Here is a 23,238-nt window from a genome sequence, read left to right on the forward strand (position 1 = left end):
TCACCGGGGTACTTTACAGCCGGGTCTGACTGACTGACAGGGGGGTTGACTGCAGACGTTTAATCAATGGGGAAAAAGTCCTCCCTGCATCCGTCTCTGGGTATTCTTCACCTAGGAGCCCTGCTGGATTCTCAGAATCTGAGAATTCTTCTGGCATAAGACGGCATCTCCACTCTTCCATTAGGAGTACATGGATGTCTGCGCAGTCGACATATGTCTTTACACTCTGGGATGCATGGTCCACTATTCAGTGTCTGCCTTTGGAAGGGTGGAATGGGCTTAGTTCCATTCCAGGCCTTTCCATAATTGGCTTATCTCCAGATGGAACAAGTTATTTCTGTCTGATCACTGTTCAAACGATGATGCTCTCCCCGGAGGCAAGTCGGTCCCTTTTCGGGTGACTATGGCCATCTCGTCCAGGGTATTCTTTGCTAAGGACAGTGTCTGGTTCGCATCCATTTCAGTGCAGTTGGATGTCTGTCGATTCCACCCTGTCAATTAACTGGTTGGAACTTTAGCCTGTCTTGGGCCTTCACTCTGGCATAACCCTTGTTTCCCGGTGAACCTGAAAAAGTTCAGTCCGACAGGGTCAGAACAGTGGCTTCCTTTTTAGCAATACTGTTCGTTGGGTGGCAATGTCAGGTATGTCATACATTCGGACATTGTCTGAGGGTCTCCTCCCGACCATCTCGACAGTGTTCATTTCAGGTGCTCTCCATTGGTAAGCGGGAGTCCTCAGCCGTCACGACGTGCATCCAGGGGACTAGTCTCTTCCCCAAGAGAGGTTTCATCTCCTGGTGAGCAGGGGGGGGGGGTCCTCCTGAGGTGACCCTCATGGCCTTCTGACTCTATCACACTATGGTGTTACAGTCCAACTCTGGGGATTCTGAAGCAACCTTCAGTGACTCTTTGTCGGTGAAGTAGTTCTTCCAATTTGCGTACCTGTGTTCTCCGGTCTCCATTCTTCCTCGAGGGAAGTGTTTCAATCGAGACGGAGATGCTTTCCTGCTGGTGGCTCCTGATTGCCCCAGATGTCAGGAGTACTTGGTTTTTCGGAGTCTCTCCATCGATACTCCATTCCTGATGCTTCACTGCCCAGACCTGTTGTCTCAGGGTCCTGGGGTTTGTCTTGGACCTGGGTCGTTTGTCTTTGACTGCGTCCCTACAGTGGTCTTACGGCTTCCCTGGCTTTGTCATCGTTGGAATGATTAGAGCACATGGATCAGTTTTTGCTGGGACCTACCACAAACTGTGGTAGCCATAATTCTTATGGTATTATACCTGTCGATATGATCCTCTGGTGTCCAGGATTTCCAGATATTCTGGCATTCCTTCCGGCTGGCTTGGGTTTCACCCTCGGCCTGGCCTTCCTGACAGTGCGGATCTCTACACTGTCAGTATGATTAAGATGTGGAATTGCTCCGCTCTGGTATCCAGTTCATCCTTTGGAGTGTTTTCTGGATTATGCCTCCATTTGTCCTCCCTAGGGACTCCTTGGGAGTTAGTAGTGGTTCTTCGTTGACTCCGGGGAAAGTTAATGGAACCGCTGGTTGTGATTGCCATTACATGGTCTATTGCTTTGGCTTTCTCTCTTTCTCTCAGGGAGTTTATATCACCCAGGTGAGTGTCGGAATTGGGAGCGTTCTCATGTGGCTCCCTCTTCTGGAGGGCATCTTGTCAGGGTGTGAGTTGCTCTCACCCTGTGTTTCTTCTTAGTGATTTTTAGGTTCCATATTATTCTGGAACTTATGGTGAGGCCATTCAGTCCCCGGTCTTATCGGCTGGTGTGGCCTCATTGACTGTGGTCCGGCCTCTGTGGATTTATGTGATCCGTTCAAGTTCCTGACGGAAATCGGACTCCTTATTGGTGGTCTGAGATTTCTGGTTTTAACAGGAAAGGATGGCCGGCCTATGGCCAAATGTTGGCTGGACGGCCTCGTATGTCTTCTTCAGGGGCCTACCCATGGGTAGGCCTTTCTGTTGTTGATGCTTGTTTTTTCTCGGGCCATGTAACCCTCGTGGGTGGCTCGCTGTGGCGCCTTGGCTGTTTTGCCTTGCTAGATGGCCACGTGGTCTTCTGCCCGCACCTTTTTAAGGTTCTAGGCATTGGTTTCCTTTGCCTCTCCGGATGCTTCCTTTTTGGCGGCGGATTCTCCTCTCAGCACAGGAGCGTCCCCTCCCTTGGTTGAACTGCTTTGGGACATCCCCAAGGTCAACCCTGTGGACCCCCTATGGACCCTGAAGTAGAAAACAAGAGATATGGTAAGAACTTACCTTTGTTATCTCTGTTTCTACGAAGTCCATAGGGTCCACAGGGCGCCCGCCCTGACGCACCTGGCTTCAAATGGGCTGTGTGGCTGGTCACCGGTTTTCCGTCTCCCATTTCTGTGAGTATGGTTATCGAGTGTTCCAGTTTTCTCTCTCTTTTTTTCTCCTCCTCCGGCCTTTGGCTACTTACAAACTGAGGTGCCTCTGGCTTGGGGGTGGGGTTATAGGGAGAGTGGACCCAAGTGCATCCTGGGAGCTAAAAGCTTTAACTGCGTGGTGCCCGGATTTGGTTCCCAACCTATACCCCAAGGTCAACCCTGTGGACCCTATGGACTTCGTAGAAACAGAGATAACAAAGGTAAGTTCTTACCATATCTCTTGTTTTTTTTTTTTAAACAAGTTTAGGGTTAAGCTGCAGATAGGGTTAGGGACACTTACCTTGTCCAAGCAAAACCTCATTATCAACATGTCAGCTGTCAACATCAACATTTGACAAGTCAATCTCCCATCCATGTTGACGTACAGAACATATTGAAAATTTGTACCGCACACTTCCTCACCACTGTAGCAACCCCATAGCAACACATACTTCTACACCACCACTGTACTCTCTCCATCTGGCTCCCACTACTGTAGTGTCCATATTGGTGCCATCAAACAGATGCAATCCTGAATAATTGCAGGCTGTGAGGGCAGGGCGCTTTTTGCCCTTCAGAAGGAGGGCAGGGCGCCGCGCCCCGGTAAAACAGCCTAGCGGGAATGCTACAGAATACTAATTTGTCATTCCTGCAGAACCTTGGAAAGGTTTCTAAACAACTAATTTTTAGAGGAATTGCATAAAGTGGCAGAAATATTAAGAGCCCACATTTCTTGTGCAGTAGCAACAACTTGGTCAAAGAACTCCGAAAGGCAGCAGGTTGGTCATCTGTTCATACCTTCTCTAGCCATCATCATTTGTCCTTTTTGAGTAAGTTAGTGTCAGACACAATTCTCATAGATTACTTAAGGTGCATACACACTGGACGATATTTAACACAATTTGCCCGATTCCAACGCATCGGAACGATAGATCGTGTAAAATATGTTCAAATCGTGAGTGTCCACTCACGATGCCAATGCGCGTACCCGCGGGTCCTACATCGCATCTTCAGATCTTGCCTGCAACAGGCAAGATCTGCCAATCTTGTACACGATCTGGCGGCATATCGTACAGTGTTTATGCCTGTATGATATGTCGTTTGGATCCGCATAAGATGCTTGCAGGCATGGATCAAGGAGATCTCCGTCCGTGCATCCGAGTCTAAAAAATGAATAACCTGTGGAAAAAAAAAAAAGGCCCCATCCCCCTCCCCAAAAAGAGCAATCAGCCCCGGGCTTGGTGATCCAGTGCTGGTTGTACAAAATACAGGGGACAAACGACATATGGGTCCCCCCGTATTTAAGCACAACCAGCACTGGGCTAGTCAGAACCGGCCCTGGTTGCCAAAATACAGGGGACAAACGACGTTGGGGTCCCCCATATTTTGCACAGCCAGCACTGGGCTCTGATCTGGTTCTGGAATTAACAAGGGGAAAAAATTGAGTAGGGTCCCCTGTATTTACCAGAACCAGCACCAAACTTTTTCTAGTGGAGGGCTAATGCCACAGCCAGGGGAACCCTATCACCGGGTCCCCTGGCAAAAGCATTATCCCTGACTGCTAGTCAGCCCAGGCTGGTGATCGCTGGGGACCCCCCAATAAAGGGGTTCCCCTCTCCAGGGCACCCCATGTCTAGGCTCTGATAGTCCGGGGCTATCCCCAGCACCCCTGGGCGATGAATGCCGGGTTGATAGTGTAAATGTGGTGTAAAATATAGAAGTGTAAATATTGTCTTTTGTAATAGAACTACAGGCCACAGCAAGCCTCCCCCGCATGCTGGTACTTGCAGAACCACAAGGACCAGCATGCGGGGCATTATGAGCCCGTTGGTACCTGTAGTTCCACAGCAAAAACATTATTAAAATAAACACAGGACACACACACCATACAAAGTAAAAGTTTATTAAACATACATGCACAACATACTCACCTATATATCCCTGTAGCCCATCGGTCCCCTTGTCCAGTAGAAACAAAAGAGTACCTGTAAAAAAAATATATATATATCCATACTCACCGTTTCCTATGCGAAGTTTGGATCCTCTTCGTTCCATGTAGGCAATCCATGGCGTCTTGGCAAAACAAAAAAACGCAAATACGTGAGCCACCGGACACAGTACCATCCTCAAAGGACGGTACTTCCCGAATGAGAGCTTAGCGGCGGGGTTTCACTATAGTGCTGAGCATTCATTGGCCGAAAGAGGCAAGCCTTCTGCCTTTCAGCCAATGAGCGGTTCCCACCTTTGAAGTCAATGGTGATAACCGCAAAAGTAACCTTAAGTTTTTTTTTCTTTCACACAAGCAGTCCTTTTTTTTTTTTTTTTTTTTTTTTTTTTTTTAAACACAGTAGCACAGACAGATCTCGCTGATCCGTCTGCATCTGTGTTTATTTTTTTTTTTTTTACAGACAGATGCATGCATCACGGATATCCCTGATCCGTGCAAGCATCTGTCTGCTATTCTGCACGATCTAAATCAGCAAATCCTTAGATCGTGCATGATAGATCTTGTGACACATCATGCAGCTTTTGCTGCACATCGTGTCACGAAAGTGCTGGGGAGCTGCCGGGGATAGTTCAAGAGAAATTGCTCACGATGTTGCATTGTGAGCACATCGTCACTTGTGTACACACCTTTTACATTCATGGGAACCAGGGGTATTACCCCAAAGAGAATTAAAGTGTCATATACACTATCGCTAATACATTTTAGAAGTGTCTCTGGAGAGACTACTTTCCTTACAGACATATGTCACTACACAGTGGGTTATTATTAAAACTGTGTAATAGGAATTGTTTCCAAAGGGAGAGTTTTAACTTATTCTGTTTGTGTTATGGTTGTTTGACTGTAATTTTGTACTTCGGTCATGTATTTTTCCTTCATTCACCAGGGGACACTGGAGCCTCAGTACAATGGGGTATAGGAGTGTGTGTTAACCGGGAGCTGGTACCTTTAATTAAAAAACTACTGGTAGCTAGCTCCTCCCCCTCTATACCCCCCCCCCAGGTCAGTCTAACAAATGTGCCTTGGGAGCTGGACGTAAGCCTCCTTAGGGCTCTGAAAATATGATCTCTATCAGCATGAGGACAGACAGGCAGCCTACTGCCCCTGCCTGTCTGCGCCGAGGGAGCTGCCGGGGAGATCCTCACCGCTGCTGCATGCTGTTTGCGCTGAGGTCTCCTGCTACAGAGACCTCAATCTCTTGGGTACCCAAAGACGCGCTGCATGCAGTGCACGTCGTGGGACACAGTAGCATATGTCCGCCGCCGACAGCAGAGGCAGGGATAAGGTTAGTGTTCCCTGGCTCCCTGGTTAGCAGAGGAGCCAGGACAAGTATTTAGGTGGGCATTCACAGTGCGCTCCGTTAGCGCTGAGAGCGCCATAGCGGGGGGGCGGAGCCTAAGTTTTCCTTCTGCTTCCCAGCAGCCTCAGCGCTTCCAGAAGGACTCTGGTGGCCATTTTACACGCACTACAGGGTGGAGAGAGAGCTGTGTCAGGAGTCAGGCTAGTACTCTGTGTATCAGCACTTGCATTTTTATTCTTGTTATCAGCACTATTCTGTTAGTGCTGCAAACATAGTTTATCTCCCTCTGTGCCCCTTTCAGCAGGGTCTCTGTGTAGTGTGATTGAAAAATCTGTTATTGCATTACTGTCATTTTATCTGTGTGTGTGTGGTGTCTGTACTAGAGACATGTCTACCAAGGGGTCTAAAGCTGCAAAAAAGTCTTTCATGTAAGGCTTGTGGTGAAAAATTTCACACAGGGACAATCTAATACTTCCTTACTGTGTGATAAATGTGTGTTTTTACCTCAAGATACTGATCTTGTAGTCCAGCCTAGGTGGTCTGATCAATTGACTGCAGTTATATCAAATCTGTCATCAGAGCTGGAAGCAGCTCGTAAGGACAGGGAGAGGCTGAGACAAACAACAGCTGAACCAGATTGGGCTCGCTCTCTAGCCAGATTTGTTGAGGGACTTACAAAAGCAATGTCCCAGGCCCCACCTGCTTCTTCTTCTCCTGCTCAGGTCCTTAGTAGGAGATTGATTCATAATCCCTTGCACTGGAATGAGTCAGATGAGGAGTTGCAGGACACTGAAGAGGGTGAGGTTCAGGAAGAGGAAACTTACATTCCTGAGGACCCCGAACCTGCTTCTCAGATTGTGGATGCTTTAATTTCAGCAGTACGCCAGGTTTTGCATGTGGAGGATTTAGAGGTTACTGAAAAACCATCTATGTTCGGTAAAAGATTTAAACAGTCTGTTACCTTTCCAGCATCAGAAGAGCTGGATGAGATTCTTTCTTCCGCATGGAAACACCCAGACAAAAAATTTCAAAATATCTAAGAAATATCTGTCTTATTACCCTTTTCCACCTGACAGTAGGAGATTATGTGAAACTCCTCCAGCAGTGGACCCGTCAGTAGCCCGTCTTTCTAAGAAAACGGTGCTTCCGGTGCCTGGCGCGGTTTCCCTAAAGGAAACCTCGGATAGGAAGATGGAACACACATTGAAATCCTTGTATACAGTTGCAGGGGTTTTGATGCGTCCAGCACTAGTTAGTTGCTGGGTAAATAAGGCCATTGAAGCCTGGGCGCTGCAGCTGGCTGAGGGGATTAAGACAGGTACGCAAACTGATGACTTAATTCAGTTAGCCGAACAGATTGCAGAGTCGGCTGCTTTCCTCGGGGAAGCGTCTAAGGACATTTGTAATCTATCCGCCAGATCTTCACATTAGCTATATCTGCTAGAAGGGCTCTGTGGCTGCGTCAATGGCAGGCAGATGCAGAGTCCAAGAGAGCGGTAGAGGCCCTTCCCTTTACTGGGGAGGTACTTTTCGGATCGGAGTTAGATAAGTGGGTCTCACAAGCTACAGGTGGGAAATCCACGTACCTACCATCTGCAGCTCCTCCTCCTACTAGAAGACCTTTGACAGGTCCCTCCTTTCAATCCTTGCGTGCCTCTGGAAGATTTAGAGGGCGCTCCAGAGGAGGTCCAGCCTTCTCAAGAGGTTCCAGAGGCCGAAGTAGAGCTGCAGCATCAGCCGCCTCCAACACTCAGCAGGATAAGGCAGCTGCCAAGCCTGCCGCATGACGCCCTTCCTTCTCATTTGGGGGATCCCAGGGTTGGGGCACGCCTTTTACACTTCAAGGACTTTTGGATCCAGTCTTGCCAGGACGCCTGGGTCAGGGACATCATTATTCACGGCCTGAAATTGGACTTCAGGGTCCAACCTCCTTCTCGTTTTCTCAGAACCGGTTTACCTCTGGTTGCAGAGAAATTCAGGAGACAATACAAAAGAGGTTATTGTCTCAGGTAATAGTGAATGTTCCGACCCACCAGAGAGGTCAAGGGTTTTATTCCAGCCTGTTTGTGGTGCCCAAGCCCGACTGCTCCATGAGGCCCATACTCAATCTCAAGGATTTAAACACTCATCTTCGAGTTTTCAAATTCAAGATGGAATCTCTCCAATCCGTTATAGCGGGTCTCGACAGGAACGACTTTCTGGTGTCCTTAGACATAAAGGACGCTTATCTCCACATCCCAATCTGGCCTTTCTTCGTTTTGCGGTCCTAGAGTCGCATTTTCAATTCCAGGCCCTACCTTTCGGACTTTCGTAGGCCCCAAGAGTATTCACAAAAGTTATGGCGGCAATGATGGCCCTACTGCATGGTCAGGGAGTCGTCATTGTTCCATACTTAGACGATCTATTGATAAAGGCCTCTTCGGAAGCTCGGATGTTAAAGGACATTCGCTTAACTCAGAGCATCCTCCTGCAACACGATTGGATAGTAAATTTCAAAAAGTCCTCCCTGATCCCTACACAGCGTTTACTATTCCTGGGAATGATACTGGACACAGTGCAGCAAAGAGTTTTCCTGCCTCAAGACAAGGCTGCCTCCATTCAGCATATGGTGCGCCTGGTCTTAAAACATCGCAGTGTGTCTGTACATCTCTGTATCCGCCTTCTTGGGAAGATGGTAGCGGCTTTCGAGGCGATTCAGTATGCGAGATTTCACGCCTGTCCTTTTCAACTGGATCTCCTCTCCCAGTGGTCAGGATCCCACCTCTTTCTCCATCAGGCGGTGTGGGATTGGACCCTCCTCACCACGGACGCAAGCCTGAGGGGCTGGGGAGCAGTGACTCTGGGAAAGCATTTTCAGGGGCACTGGACGCAGCAGGAAGCCAGATTGCCCATAAATATCCTAGAGTTGAGAGCAGTATTTTGCTGCTGGAGGGGCAGACAATCAGAGTCCAGTCGGACAACGCCCCTGCAATAGCGTATATAAACAGGCAGGGCGGCACAAAAAGCAGAGCCGCCATGAGGGAGGTAACAAGGATTCTGCTTTGGGCAGAGGAATTTGCAGTAGCGATTTCTGCGATCTTCATCCCAGGAGTAGAAAACTGGGAGGCCGACTACCTCAGTCGGCAGGATGTTCATCCAGGAGAATGGTCACTCAATCCTCAGGTGTTCCAGCAACTAACTCTGAGGTGGGGCTATCCTCAAGCCGACCTTATGGCGTCAAGGTTAAACCACCAACTACCAGTTTGCTACTCCAGAACAAGGGACTCACGAGCAGCTGCAGTGAACACACTGACGGCTCCATGGAAGTTTCATTAAGTCTACCTATTCCCTCCGTTTCCGCACATTCCGCGTCTGCTTCAAAGAATCAAGCGAGAAGAGATCAAGGTGCTTCTGATAGCACCAGATTGGCCCAGACGAGCGTGGTACTCCCAGATACAGAATCTGTTAATAGACGAGCCGTGGCAACTGCCTCTTCAGGACAACCTCCTTCTTCAGGGCCCATTTGTTTATCGCGACTTAAGGCGGCTTCGTTTGACGGCCTGGCTACTGAAAGGGCCGTCCTCAGAAAAAAGGGTATTCCGTCTAGTGTTCAGACGCTGTGTTTAATGTTGTCTGACTGACCTGTTCTTGTTTTCATGTATAAGTTGTTTTCTTATGTATATGTGATTAATGTAGCTTTTCTGTCTCCTCCTTACTTTCCAGCTCCCCTCGGGCACAGTTGTTTTTAGACTGACCTGGGGGGGGGGGGGGGGTATAGAGGGGGAGGCGCTAGCTACCAGTAGTTTTTTATTTAAAGGTGCCAGCTCCCGGTTAACACACACTCCTATACCCCATTGTACTGAGGCTCCAGTGTCCCTTGTGGAATCGGAGAAAGGGATTTATCTTTAAGTATCAAAATCCTATTTTTATGACTCTCTGCTCATGTAAAATTGTGGCGTTTAATGGGTTCAAGATTCTGTATGGAAAGTATCAGATACTGTTTATCTCGCTTTAGTCTTAGAGATCTACACAAAACTCCAATTATTTTGACAACGGTATAACAAGTAAGGTTTTTTGTAAGTGATTTACATTGCGTATAGAAACCTTTTCAAATGTCAATGTTTGATGTTTATACACTGAGAAGTGTACAGTAGACATAGTAGTTTTATTGTAACTGCTGTGTTAAAGTAGGGGAAATTTAATATCTTGCCGTTAATCTATAGTTGCAATAGGTCATTTAAACACTTAACTAATGTGGTTGTACGGGATGCGAACGCAGCCAGCTGTGCTTCAGTTGACGAGGTTCAACCGTACCGCCCTATTGTGTTTTTGAAGAGGAAGTTTGTTCTACACATGTGCAGAATGGATCTCCTCTGACTCCCGGGACTTTTCCTGCGTACCCGGAAATTTCTGACCGTTTTGCTGGAAAAATCGCCAGTTAACTGGTTAAATAATACATTTTGTAAGTTTAATTGTTGCAAAGTAATCTGTATTAGTGATATATATGCTCAGTATTGCATAGAATTTAGCAATCTGGAAAATGTACAGAATTCATGTTAAAGACTGATGATATAAAGGCTTCAAACATCATAGTATCATATCATTTGTTTTGTTAATTAAGGCCCTAGGATGATCTCTCATAGTGAAAAGTAGTAAAACTAATATTTCTTATTGCAATGTCATATACATGATTGTATGTTAGGAACATTGGGGCTGAATCAGAGATGTACGCAAACCATCTCAAATGAAGGGGGTACTGCGCATGACCCGTTCTGCGCATATGAAGAATGAGTCATGCAACAACCTTTGCAGCGCTCCCAAAACCGCAGCATAATTTACATGTTGTGGTCATTTGGGGGCAACGACAAGTGGCCACATTATGGGTGTGCCAGGGTTTGCATGTTCCGATGCAAATTCTGGTCCCAGCTGAGCAGTTTTGTTGCTGGGCGATGACTACGGTCTTCAGGACCGTTGGTCACGATGGTGATCCAATGCTGCGTCTTCGGATGCAGCACTCGGATCTGCAATGCTGTCAGGAGGCATCTTTTGTCATCAGACACATTCTTCTGCATTAACATGTAAGCACCGCTGCTGTGTGCAAAGACGCAGCAGCGATGCTAATGGCGTCCGTCGCTGAATCAGGCCCATTAATGTTGCAGATGTGTACTTATACATCATCGCTGCATCCGCGCTAAGGTCCCACGAGACTCTGCTAGCGCCAGGCATCTTGTTTGCGTCTTTTACGTTTGTTGAAAATAAGTCTAAGTCGCAATGTGATGCGACTAGGACGCACCAGCAGACACTGCTGATTAATTTGATATGCAACTTATGTATATCTGTGTGGACTGAGTCTCTGAATCTGTATACAAAGTGCTTCAATGTAGTGGCTGCAGCTTTTTTCATTCCAAGTTCTGTTGTGCTTCATATACAAACTCGGATGCACACAGTTATACAAGTGTCATATATCAAATTAATCAGCAGTGTCTGCTAGTGCATTCTAGTCGCATCACTTTGCAACTTATGGAGCGTACACACGGTCAGATTTGTCAGATGAACGACTGAACGATTTGAACGATTGAACGATTTTTGACTGCATTAAAATGAATGGAATCGTCCAAGTCTGACTGCAAACTCATCAGATGTCAGATATCGTTATCTGACAAACGGGAACGCGCATCGTTGATCGTCCATCGTTCAGGCATGTCAGATATGAACGATTTTCCTTCAGATATGAACGACTGAACGATTTTTAAATCGTTATCGTTCATATCTGAAGGAAAAATCTGATCGTGTGTATGCACCATTAGATGTATTTTCAGGAAAAAAAAAAAACACCCAATGCTAGCAGAGTAGCACGGATCCTGGAGGCTCACTCTCGCAGAGCAACAATAATATAGATAGAAAAGTTATCTTTGCTTAACAGTACAATATGGTAGGGTAATTTAAAAAAAAAATGTATGCCTTGTACAAAATATGCATAGTAACCAATTGGGAAATAATTTTAATTTAGTGACCGTTCTAGAAACATGATTTAAGATCTACTTGGCTACTATAAACATTTTTATTGTGTGCATAAGTCTTCATAATTTGCACCCAGAATTTGTGTTTTTTTTTTTTTTTAACAATTTTAGTTAATGGAATTATATCATACATTAAATGAGCTATTTAAAAAAAAAATAATAATAATTTGCTAAACATACATTTTGTTTATTTCTTACCCGGTGTTGATTGTAACTTATTCTCTCGACAGGGACTGATGACCTTTCTCAAGCTGAATCTGAATCTCGGTAAGAGTTTTCAAAGGCGGCGTTATTGTTGTGGGGTTTTTGTTTTTTTTAAGCTGTTCATGTGTTTGTTATTTATACATTTCCTATTTTAATTTTCTAATATTTCCTGATTACTACTTTGGTCAGGTGAGGTTCATTTGTTTGTAATTTGCAGAGTGACTTTATAGGCAAAATATAATTTTTTATTCACTTCAAATTTGCATTAGGGTACAAAGCTGTTAATTGTTAGGTTTAAAAATAAAGCACAATTACTCAGTGCAAATCAGCCTAGGTGTAGCACAAAAAAATGTCTGGTGTTTTGAAGCCTAAATTTGGCCAAGGGATTATATATTTACCCCGAAGTGTGTGTGTAACCAGATATTTGTACTAGCTAAGGAGGAGTTGTGAGTGAGAGGATACCTTGCTAATTATGTAGGGGATGTAGTCAACATCCCAGCACGCAAAATACCGACAGTCTACATACCGGCACTGGAATCCCATCAGCGTCATGATCCCGGCTCCAGTATCCCAACCACCGGCGTCCCGAAGGCAAGTATCGGGGGTTAGGCACTAATTGTTAGGTTTAGGGTGCGGAGAGGGGGTGGTTAGGTTTAGGCACTAGGGGGGAGGTTAGGTTTAGGCACTAGGGGAGGGGGTTCGTTTAGGCACCGGAGAGGATTAGGGGTAAGGGTTAGTGTTTGGGAGCTTACCTTCTAGTGTCAGGATCCTGACTGTAGGGATGCCACTGTCTTTTTTTTTTTTTTTTTTTCTGACTGGTGGTGCCCTGGCCGCCGGGATCCCATACCAAGCCCTTATGTAGTTGGTGTACATGCTCTCCTAGTTGATACTCTTGAGCAGTACAAAAATAAATTTTCAATTTGTAGCGCAAGATTATTGAAATGATAGAGGTGTGAAGATGGTGCATTCATTCACTGGCAGTCCTCACACTGATCACTTTTATGATTAATTTGAAATGAGTAGTTCTTATACTTTGTAACACATACTTTCGCATAACTATTATTTATATTACTTTATTTGTTGGTGTTTTTTGCCTTCTAACTGAAAGTACACTTTATTGGTTATACTATTATTTTAAATGATGTGCTATATAATTTTGTTTCTCTCTTTGATCATTGTGGCTAATGTCTAAATATAGGTGGAATTATTATTATTTTTTTTTTGTTAGGCCCGTCCTATTGTGGGGAGGTCTAAGCCCCCCACCGGTTACTACTTCCACTGTCCTAATCACTAGGCTTTATAAACCTACAGTATTGAGTGTTGTATTTCTTAAAATTTCTCCCTGGTATTGAACCCAAAAAACTATCCACTACTAGGGGTACATTTACTAAAGTGAGAGTTTTTAGAAGAGTGTTTTAAAAGTGATGTTGCCCATAGCAACCAGTCAGATTCTAGCTATTATCTTCTAGAAGGTGTATGTTAAATGTTAAGTAGAATCTGATTGGTTGCTACGGGCAACATCACTTTTAAAACTCACTTCTAAAAACTTTTAATTTAGTAAATTTACCCCTTTGTGTCAATGGGATGTGTATCTAGGAACTGCAATGGCTCCACACATGGGATCCTTGTAGCTCTGGAGGGGAGGAATTAATCCTTAAAGAAATAATGCATGTATTTATATTATTTTTGGCTTTGTGCAATTAGCCATAATGGTTTTACCTTTTTTTTTTTTTTTTTTGCGTAGCATTTCTTGTATTCATTTTTTTTACCTTTTCAAAGTAAATAATAAAATATCAACATGTTCCACAATGTGTTATTCTGTTCTTGCAGAGCCTCTGTTGAAGATCATTCCTGGCCTACTTCTGATGAAGATGACTTGGACTTTAGTCCAAAGGTATTATTTCCAACTAGCATAACAATGTACTTTTTTTTCAATATGGTAATCCATTGTGTTGGGATATCTGTGTATATAAATATTCATTGTTTAATATCTTTGTAACTTTTTTTATTTTTATAATGGCCATGTTACCAATAAATCTGGATTGAAATAAATGGCCTGTTCCCTTTTATAAAGCCCTCAGAAAAGGAAAGATGTGAAACAGACAGCTGCGACTCCCAGCCTTTAGTCAGCTGTTTGCTTGTCTTTAACATCTGCTGCCATCTCTGATCTTGTACCTCTGTACTAGACTAGTTGGTTTAGAGCAGAGGTTCCCAAACATGGTCCTCAAGGCTACCCAACAGTTCAGGTTTTAGAAAGATCCATGGTTGAGCACATGGCGACTTAATTAGTACCTCAGCCAATTTGATTTAATCACCTGTGCTCAACTCTTAACTTTAGACTTTTGAGCTTTGTCAACTTTCCATGAAGAGTCTAGATTGAGGCTGATGCTGTTTTATGTATATATGATGATACGGCATTGAGGAGGAACTGTCTGAGAGCCATGACCTTTATGCTGAATGAGCATTACTACATAAATTTGTGGTTAAAAGTATTATTTGTTTAGTAGCGCTAGAAGCACTGTCTATTTTCTAACTAGTGGTATCATTTTGATGGAGGGAAGGGGAAATCCCTCCTTTGACACGTGTTGCACTAGCTGCTGTTACTTTGTGCACTTAAGTCCTCTATTTCTGATCTAATATACTGTTCTTATATTGCTATCAAACCTTGTAGTATGTGCAAGGGATCCCATACATCAGATGCTTGCTTTGGGGGGTCTTTTCCCTCCTCTTTTATTCAATTGTTATTATTTTTGATCCTCAATGCTAATGAATCTGTGTAATTTTTTTTTTTTCTTTTGAGTTTTTATGGCTTTAACTAAAATTATTTTAGTCTGTCTGGTAAGTTTTTAGCATAACCGTAGGTAATCTGTTTGTTCGGGCAACAAGAAAATTATTTACAGTAATATGTGATTCTTTTGCAGAAGGCTTCCAAGCCAAGTTTGACACAACTGCTGCGCACACAGAAAAATGGTTGGTGAATAAATAATGTAGCTTGTTGTCATGTGTTCAGAATGGTTGTTTGAAATGTGTAACTGACTTATTTTTGTTTCTTTTGATATAGTTAATGAAAAAGGTAGTTTTACTGCAGCACAGCCTAGAGGCTTTGCTCTGCTAAGTAAATCTGATAGTGAAGAAGACTCTGTTCATGATAGTGAAGATGAAGATGTGAATATCCAATCCCTTGCTAAGCCTTCCCAAGCCCATTCTTTTCCTCATCCTGTGTACTTTACACCTGGTTCCTTTACAAAACCCTCCCAGCTGGCTTCTGCTTCCCTCCTTGGCATAAAGAAGGTAAAATGTTTGTTAGTCATTTTATAATTTGTTTTATTAATTTGTTTATTTTTTTTTTTTATTTGTTCTTGGTCTGTTCATACTACAAAATTGAAGGCAAATCAGATCAACCAGCCTGTGCAAGTACATTGTCAGACATTGATGATAATTGCTGTGCTGGTCGACAGGAGGAAGATGATGATGATGATGATGAAGAGGAATGTGAAGAAGATGATGACCAATGTGAAGAAGATGAATCTGAAGATTTGGAGGAAGAGTGTGAAGATGAGGATCATGTGACTGAAGGTCTGGAGGAATGTTCAGGAAAAGAAAGTAAAGATGAGGATGATGGAAGCAAAGAACATGAGCAATGTTCAGAAGAAGAAAGTGAATGTGACACTGACATTGGGGAAGCACGTGAAAAAGCAGAGACTGAAAATGAAATAATTGAAGGTTCAGATGTTCTTGAAAGTATTGGATTAGAGCATGAAGAAATTGCACATTGTAAACCAGAAAGCTGTCACAATGATGGTCCCCCCAAGGGCAATTCCGAAAGCCTGGAAGAATCTCTTCAAAATTCAGAATGTGCTCGAGCTATTCCAGATAGCAGAGATGTTCCAGTGTCACTAATATTTGGCTTACTTGAAAATCCTGAAGAACTTGAAAGTGAAGTTACCTCATTGACAAGCTGGTTGCAGTCACAGAACCAAACTGACCAACCAATTAATGTTACCAAAGACCATGATGGCAATGCAAACCATTGTGCTTCGCAATGTATTGCCATTAATATTCTGCCAAATAATGAGATTTATGTTAAAGAAGAAAATAATGACCCTTCATGTTCACATGAGTTGAATGCCCAGGTAGATTCAGGTTTGAAAGTAAATGGTATACTCGTACATGCTAGTGTGAACACAAACCATGTGCGTAAACTTCTTGCATCAACAGCATTTTTGCAATCATTATTTCAATGATCACTACATGTAGAATTTAATATAAATTACATTATCATGCTGTCAATTTGACGGGTACACAGTGGGTCTACCATCTTGTATTACAAATAAATCCGGTTTAAACAGTCATTTTATCTGCTCCCTGCTATCGGCTTGTGTACATTTTTAGAATTTTTGGCTAGGGCTTTTAAGGATGCTTGGGCTCTGGGCTTTACAAATGGAAAAGCCATGTTGTTCATTGAATGACTATTGGGAGTGTTTTTAAAGGGGTGGTTTAATGCTTGAGGGAGAGGTGCAATTCCCCCTCATGTTGTCCACTTCTAACCTCATCCTGTAGTAGCATGGATTATTGTTCTTGTGATTGCTTTGCAGTCTCTGCAAAATCTCCTATCAATCACTAACAAATGAGTCATTGTGTGTAGTATGCTCTGCCAGGGCCTTTTTGGTCTGCTCAGTTTTTCAGGCTTTTTAGTATGTCATATTTTTATTGTTTTGCAATGTCAATTTGTCTGTCTGCCATAAACGCCTTGTCCCAATGTCCTGTATTTTATATTTCCCCTATCTTGCCTAAGATTGTCTTCAGTGATGGGGTTAAGAAAAAGTACATGGTTTTGCACCCCCTTAATATTTGTCTTGCACATCAACTGAGATTTTATATAAATGATCTGTTTCTACTTTTTGAATGCCTAGGCAGGTCTGTGCAATCCATTCCAAATCATGCTTGTTCATTGCTACTGCTTTGATATACTGGTTTTGTCCTTCCAGTCCTTTACCTGATTGTTTCTCCCGAGCATTATTTTAGCTTTTTGACAGTAATGTAAATTCCTGAATATACTTTAGTTGAAGCACAGTACATCGTTTTATTTTTCTAAATTATGCATGTCCTACAGTATATCGGAAACCCGACTTGGGTACGGGGTGCTGGCGTTCGGGATCCCTCTCCTCACACATTAAACCTAACACTAACCCTCCTCAAACCCTGGTACTTATTCTAGGGATTCCGGCGGTTGAGATGCCGACACTGGGATTCTGACAGGTGTTGGGATTCCGGCGGTTGAGATGCCGACACTGGGATTTTGACAGGTGTCGGGATGCCGACACTGGGATTCTGACAGGTGTCGGGATTCCGGTGCCGGCATTCTTACTGCCGGAATCCCCACAGTCTGTATTTTAACCGCATCTCCTTGAATATAATATGGAAATAACCGAACCAGCTATAGGTAATGCACTGTAATACTGGATAATTACTATTCACTGTTTATTCATTTTAATTGCTTTCCTTTGTTTCAGGAAGAGTCGTCTTCTGCTGACGAAAGTGATGAAGATGATGTAGCTGCTGGACATTCAGTTGGAACAGACATTTCTGGGCCAGTAAAAGTACAACCTGGTGGAGAAAGTGCTGGCAGAAAAGGTGTGTGTGTACATACTTATATTATATGTGTGCGTGTATGTATATTATGGAATATTATTTGTTATGCATTGACTTCTATCTATTATTGTTTGGTAATGTGATATCTTCACCTTAGACCTTTCAGTTTCCTCTCCAGGAACTCTGTATAAATATACCTAGATAACAAAATAAACAATGTTGGAGTAGTTTTGAGTGTTTAATGTGTTAACAACCTGAAAAGTAAATTCCAACTCCTGTAGTACAATACCAAAACAGGGTTATTTGGCAGCCATAAGAAGGTTCGGTGGCGATTTTACCTGTTCTAGGCACCTGTCATACAGAACAGTATGAAGCTCCCACCTCACAGAGAACTTTGGCACAAGCCTGTAAAACTCTTCCTGTTCTTGGGTAAATAATCTTTATGTAAAGCCCTGGGAGAGACCTTGTTAATAATGAAAGGCAAAGTTGCTTTAATTCATAATAATATTGAATGCAACTGATAAATATTGCATTAGTTTACTGTCCTGTGTGAATCTTAAGCAATTTACACTAACTTTTTTTTATTTATTAGTTGCTTTAATGTCCGAACTGGGATTTGAGGAGGATGATGTTGAATCACCTTGGGATTCTGAGGTAGGATTCAAACCTTTTGCAAAAGATAAAGTATGCTGTGGGTAGAAAACATGGAATATGCCATCATTTTCTTTGGATATGCGTTATAGATGGCTTACTGAATGTACTTCTAAATAGTCTGTGTTTTGTCATGAGCCATAGTGCCATTACTGTATACCGCGATGCATGGATCTATGTATGTATGTGTGTGTGTATATATATATATATATATATATACATACATACATACATACATACATACATACATACATACATACAGTCAGGTGCATAAATATTGGGACATTGACAGGATTTTCATATTTTGACCTCTATTCACCACCACAATGGCTTTGAAATGAAACAAACAAGATGTGCTTTAACAGCAGACTTTCAGATTTAAATTGAGGGTAATTACATTCAAAACAGGTCAATCACTTTTACTAAGTGTAATAAAGCTCACATGCATCAAAGTAAACAGCGGCCGTCTCGCACTCAACCAGGGTGATAGATATCCACGTTATACAAAGTGGCAATGCCGTCTGGCTCTCCTTGCAACAAACAGCTTGGGACTCAGCTCGTGACGACACCACGTCCAATGTCAGACACCGAACCATGCCCAACTAGTTTCGTCAGCCAAGGACCCCCTGACGAAGTTCAGGACCTTTAGGGTGGGAAATGATAAATGCTGATAGCAAGCATAAAACAATACTTCCCTCCCATCTGAGCCTTGCCTATAAAATGATCATATGGGATTTTAATTTAGTGTTGTATTGAAATTGAAATACAAAACTAACAATGTAAAGTTACATATTTACAATATGAAGCCAGAATATTTTATCTAGATTATTCTTCTTTATATTGTATAGCCAGTTAATTGTAATAATCTAGTGGTTCATAATCAACTCCTCATTTACAAATGCCTTATAGATTATGATGGTTTTTTTATGAAGTGCCATGTTACAAAGATGTGTGCATTTGGTGTTCCGTTCTTTTCACCATTCGTTTATTGCTTTGCATATTATAGATTTTTTACATGCTCGTTTATGGATAAAGTTTACTCAGTTCTCTGCCATTTCTCAAACTAGTCTGCCTCGGAAAGCCCAAGAAAACAATCTTCTAGTGACCTTCCTCATCCTGCTGCTCAGGCCGCCATGCAGCGTATTTCGGAGGAATCCAATGAGGGTAATGGCGGCCAATCTTTTTTTATGATTGTTCTGAAAACAATATATAAATCTGTTTTAATTTTCATAAAAATAAAGTGATTTAATAAATAATTAGTTGTTAACAAGTTCACGTTTTAAACTTTGTCTCGGCTATAGTGAAATGGGTTTATTGATACAGTAGTGTGTCTGCATGTGCGCATTCTGGTTAAAAAAATTTATACAAATAGGGTGGCTGATGGCAGTGTTTATATTTGGAACTTATTATACTGCATATGCATTTCTTATGTTCTCTTTAGCGCCATTTCTCTGGGAAGATCACCTAGACATCAAGTATAGAAAGCGCTAACATTTTATACACAGCATAAAAACAAAAAGTTTCCCTATATGCACTAAAAATATCAACACTAATACAATCCTTTTAAAATGTGAATACATAGAAGAAAAAAAAACAGAAACCCTAACAGGCCTTGATGGTTGTGGTTTGCCGTAGCATGGGGAAGGCTCATAGAGCCACCTTGGCCTCTAACTCTTCAGCCAGATCTTTTGAGTCAAGGGACCGTTTAGTAGTGCACTACAGGTTGAGGACTCCCATTTCCAAATATTCCGAAATACGGAATAATTTTGGCATGACTGAAATAATGAAACCGTTGATTTTTGATGGTTCAATGTACACAAACTTTGTCTAAGGTACAAATTATTAAAAATATAGTATAAAATTACCTTCAGGCTGTGTGTATAAGGTGTATATGAAACATAACTGAATTTCATTTCTGTACACAAACTTTGCTTGAGCCACAAAATTATTGAAAATATTGTATAAAATTACCTGCAGGCTGTGTGTATAAGGTGTATATAACACATAAATGCATTCTGTGTGTATATTTGGGTCCTATTCTCAAGACATCTCATTATGGTATGCAATTATTCCAAAATACGGAATATTCCGTTATCCAAAATACCCCTGGTACCAAGCATTTTGGATATGGGAGGCTCAACCTGTATAGCGTTTGGAAGTAGACTCTTGTGCAGTTCCAGAGTTATCAATCCAATTATTGCTAGTAATAATGTAGGTACTGGATTACCAGAAAATTTACATTAGGATTGGCCTTTTAATAATTTGAATATACAGGTTTCAACAATTAGTTTATTCCTTTAAAAGATTGGTGTTCGATAATCTCTTAAAAATATATTTATTTTTAAAGCAGTCAATAGGATTCATCCACACATTAAACTTGTAGTAGCACCATAGGACCTTAATCTGGGTCTAGAATCTACTGTACTTGGTTCACACTCTAGGTTCCATTTTCAAATATGTGGTACTGTGCAAAAGTTTTAGGTCAGGTCTGGAAAAAATGCTGCAAAGTAAGAATGCTTTCAAAAATAGAAGTGTTAATAGTTTGCATTTTGTTAATTGATAAAAAATAAAGTGAATGAACAGAAGAGATTTAAATCAAATCAATATTTGGTGTGACCACTCTTTGCCTTCAAAACAGCATCAGTTCTTCTAGTTACACTTGCATAAAGTTTTTGAAGGAACTCGGCAGGGAGGCTGTTCCAAACATCTTGGAGAACTAACCACAGATCTTCTGTGGATGTAGGCTTGCTTAAATCCTTCTGTTTCTTCATGTAATCCCAGACAGACCTGATGTTGAGATTAGGGCTCTGTGGGGGCCATATCACTTCCAGTACTCCTTGTTCTTCTTTGCACTGAAGATATTTCTTAATGACTGTATGTTTGGGGTTGTTGTCCTGCTGCAGAATAAATTTTGAGCCAATCCGATGCCTCCCTGATGGTATTGCATGATGGATAATTACCTGCCTGTATTTCTCAGCATTGAGGACACCATTAATCCTGACCAAATCCCCAACTCCAGTTGCTGAAATGCAGCCCGAAACTTGCAAGGAACCTTCACTGTTCCCTGCAGACAGGCTCTCCAACCCTTCGGTGAACAAACTGCCTTCTGTTACAGCCAAATATTTAACATTTTGACTTATCAGTCCAGAGCACCTGCTGCCATTTTTCTGCACCCCAGTTCATATGTTTTCGTGCATAGTTGAGTTGCTTTGCCTTATTTCCACGTTGAAGGTATGGCTTTTGGCCGCAATTCTACTATGAAGACCCCCTCTGGCCAGACTCTCTAAACACTAGATGGGTGCACCTTGGTCCCACTGGTTTCCTCCAGTTCTGAGCGAAGGGCTGGAGAACGGTACAATAATGAGTGTCTGTAGGCAACAGTTTAGCATGGTGGAGTTTCCTTGAAAGTTTGGGGCTGCATTTCAGCAAATGGAGTTGGAGATTGTCAGGATTAATGGTGTCCTCAATGCTGAGAAATACAGACTGGTACTTATCCATCATGCAATACCATTAGGGAGGCGTCTGATTTGACTCCAAATTTATTCTGCAGCAGGACAACGACCCCAAACATACATCCAATGTCATTAAGAACTATCTTTAGTGTAAAGAAGAACAAGGAGTCCTTGAAGTGATATGGCCACCACAGAGCCTTGATCTCAACATCATCGAGTTTGTCTGGGATTACATGAAGAGACAGAAGGATTTGAGCAAGCCTACATTCACAGAAGCTATATATTTAGTTCTCCAAGATGTTTGGAACAGCCTCCCTGCCGAGTTCCTTCAAAAACAGTGCAAGTGTATCTAGATGAATTGAAGAATTCATGCTGTTTTGAACGCAAAAGGTGGTAACACCAAATATTGATTTGATTTAAATTTGTCTTCTGTTCATTCACTTTGCATATTGTTAATTGATAAAAATAAACTATTAACACTTGTATTTTTGAAAGCATTCTTACTTTGCAACATTTTTTCCAAACTGGCCTAAAACTTTTGCACAGTACTGTATATGCAGATATTAGAATGGTTTTGAGAGCAAATACAGCTCTCCTACCCAAAGTAGTGTTTTCATATCAACCAAGAATTTGTAGTTCTAGCTCTCTCTTCAGAATTCTTTAAATAAAAGTAAAAAATATTACATTCTCTACACCTGGTCAGAGCCATTATCTTTCAAGAGCAGAGAATTCTGGAAAACATTTTCTTTATAGACAAGATCCTTCTTGCAGGATGGGTAGGATAATTAATTTCACAGGCTTTTAAGAGGAATGGTTGTGAAGTGCGAAAAATATTTTAGGGTTTATTCCTAATGGATGGTGGAAACCCTGTGGGTGCACACAGCTAAGTCTTCAATAAATGATATATACAAAGTTGCAGGTTGCCCATCACTTCATACATTCTCCCAACATTGCATTCTAGATGTCGTAGCTTCAGCTGACACTCAGGGCCTCATTCAGAGGCGGTCGGAGGATGCAAGCGGTCGCTCAGAAACTGGGCGGTCGCTTGCATCCTGACCGCCCGCCTCTGTTTCGGTCGTTAGGCTGTGGGTTAACACCCACAGCTCTAACAACCGCTCGGGTGATGGTCGCGATGGTCAAAGACCATCGCGACCATCGGGGCTTACGACGAGACCCTAGGGTAGGGTCTCACTTGTCGTAAGCCCCGGAGAGCTTCTGGCTCTGTCAGAGCCGGAAGCTCTCCACTGACATCACTAGTGCGCACTGCGCACTGGCAAAACATCGAGGCGGTCGTAGACCGTACGGCCGCCTCTGAATAAGGTCCTCAGTGTGGATGAAATTTGAGAATTTAATTAGTATTTTATATGCATGGATTGGTCACTTTCTTTTAAAAATCCTGGGTTATTTCTCAGGTCTCCCATGGAGAACATGGAAGGAAATAAAAAAATTATGTTCTCTGATAAATCTAATTACCTTCCTTACGTACTGCATGGCAGCCTCAATATTCCCTGCCATGTTATTTGTATATATATATTTGCTGAGGCTGCGTGGGAATGTAAACAACATTAAATCATTTATCTGGGTTGCCATGTAGTACGTCAAATACTGTAAATGAAATTATCGGTGAGAG

General features: G+C 42.5%; 1 protein-coding gene across 4 annotated transcripts in view; it reads left to right on the forward strand.

The window, feature by feature from the left end:
* ANKRD26 (ankyrin repeat domain 26) overlaps positions 1-23,238 on the forward strand; it is a 130,111-nt gene that overhangs the window by 34,780 nt on the left and 72,093 nt on the right. For all 4 annotated transcript variants that reach the window (XM_088457675.1, XM_088457677.1, XM_088457678.1 and 1 more), the window contains 7 exons: positions 11,940-11,976; positions 13,744-13,807; positions 14,835-14,883; positions 14,975-15,204; positions 17,427-17,547; positions 18,098-18,159; positions 19,224-19,320. In XM_088457675.1, coding sequence (XP_088313801.1) covers positions 11,940-11,976; positions 13,744-13,807; positions 14,835-14,883; positions 14,975-15,204; positions 17,427-17,547; positions 18,098-18,159; positions 19,224-19,320 — 660 coding nt within the window. The remainder of the gene's footprint in view (positions 1-11,939; positions 11,977-13,743; positions 13,808-14,834; positions 14,884-14,974; positions 15,205-17,426; positions 17,548-18,097; positions 18,160-19,223; positions 19,321-23,238) is intronic.

The sequence above is a fragment of the Taudactylus pleione genome, unplaced genomic scaffold, assembly GCF_031769625.1.
Source record: "Taudactylus pleione unplaced genomic scaffold, aTauple2 ptg000041l, whole genome shotgun sequence".
NCBI classification, from domain to species: Eukaryota; Metazoa; Chordata; class Amphibia; order Anura; family Myobatrachidae; genus Taudactylus; species Taudactylus pleione.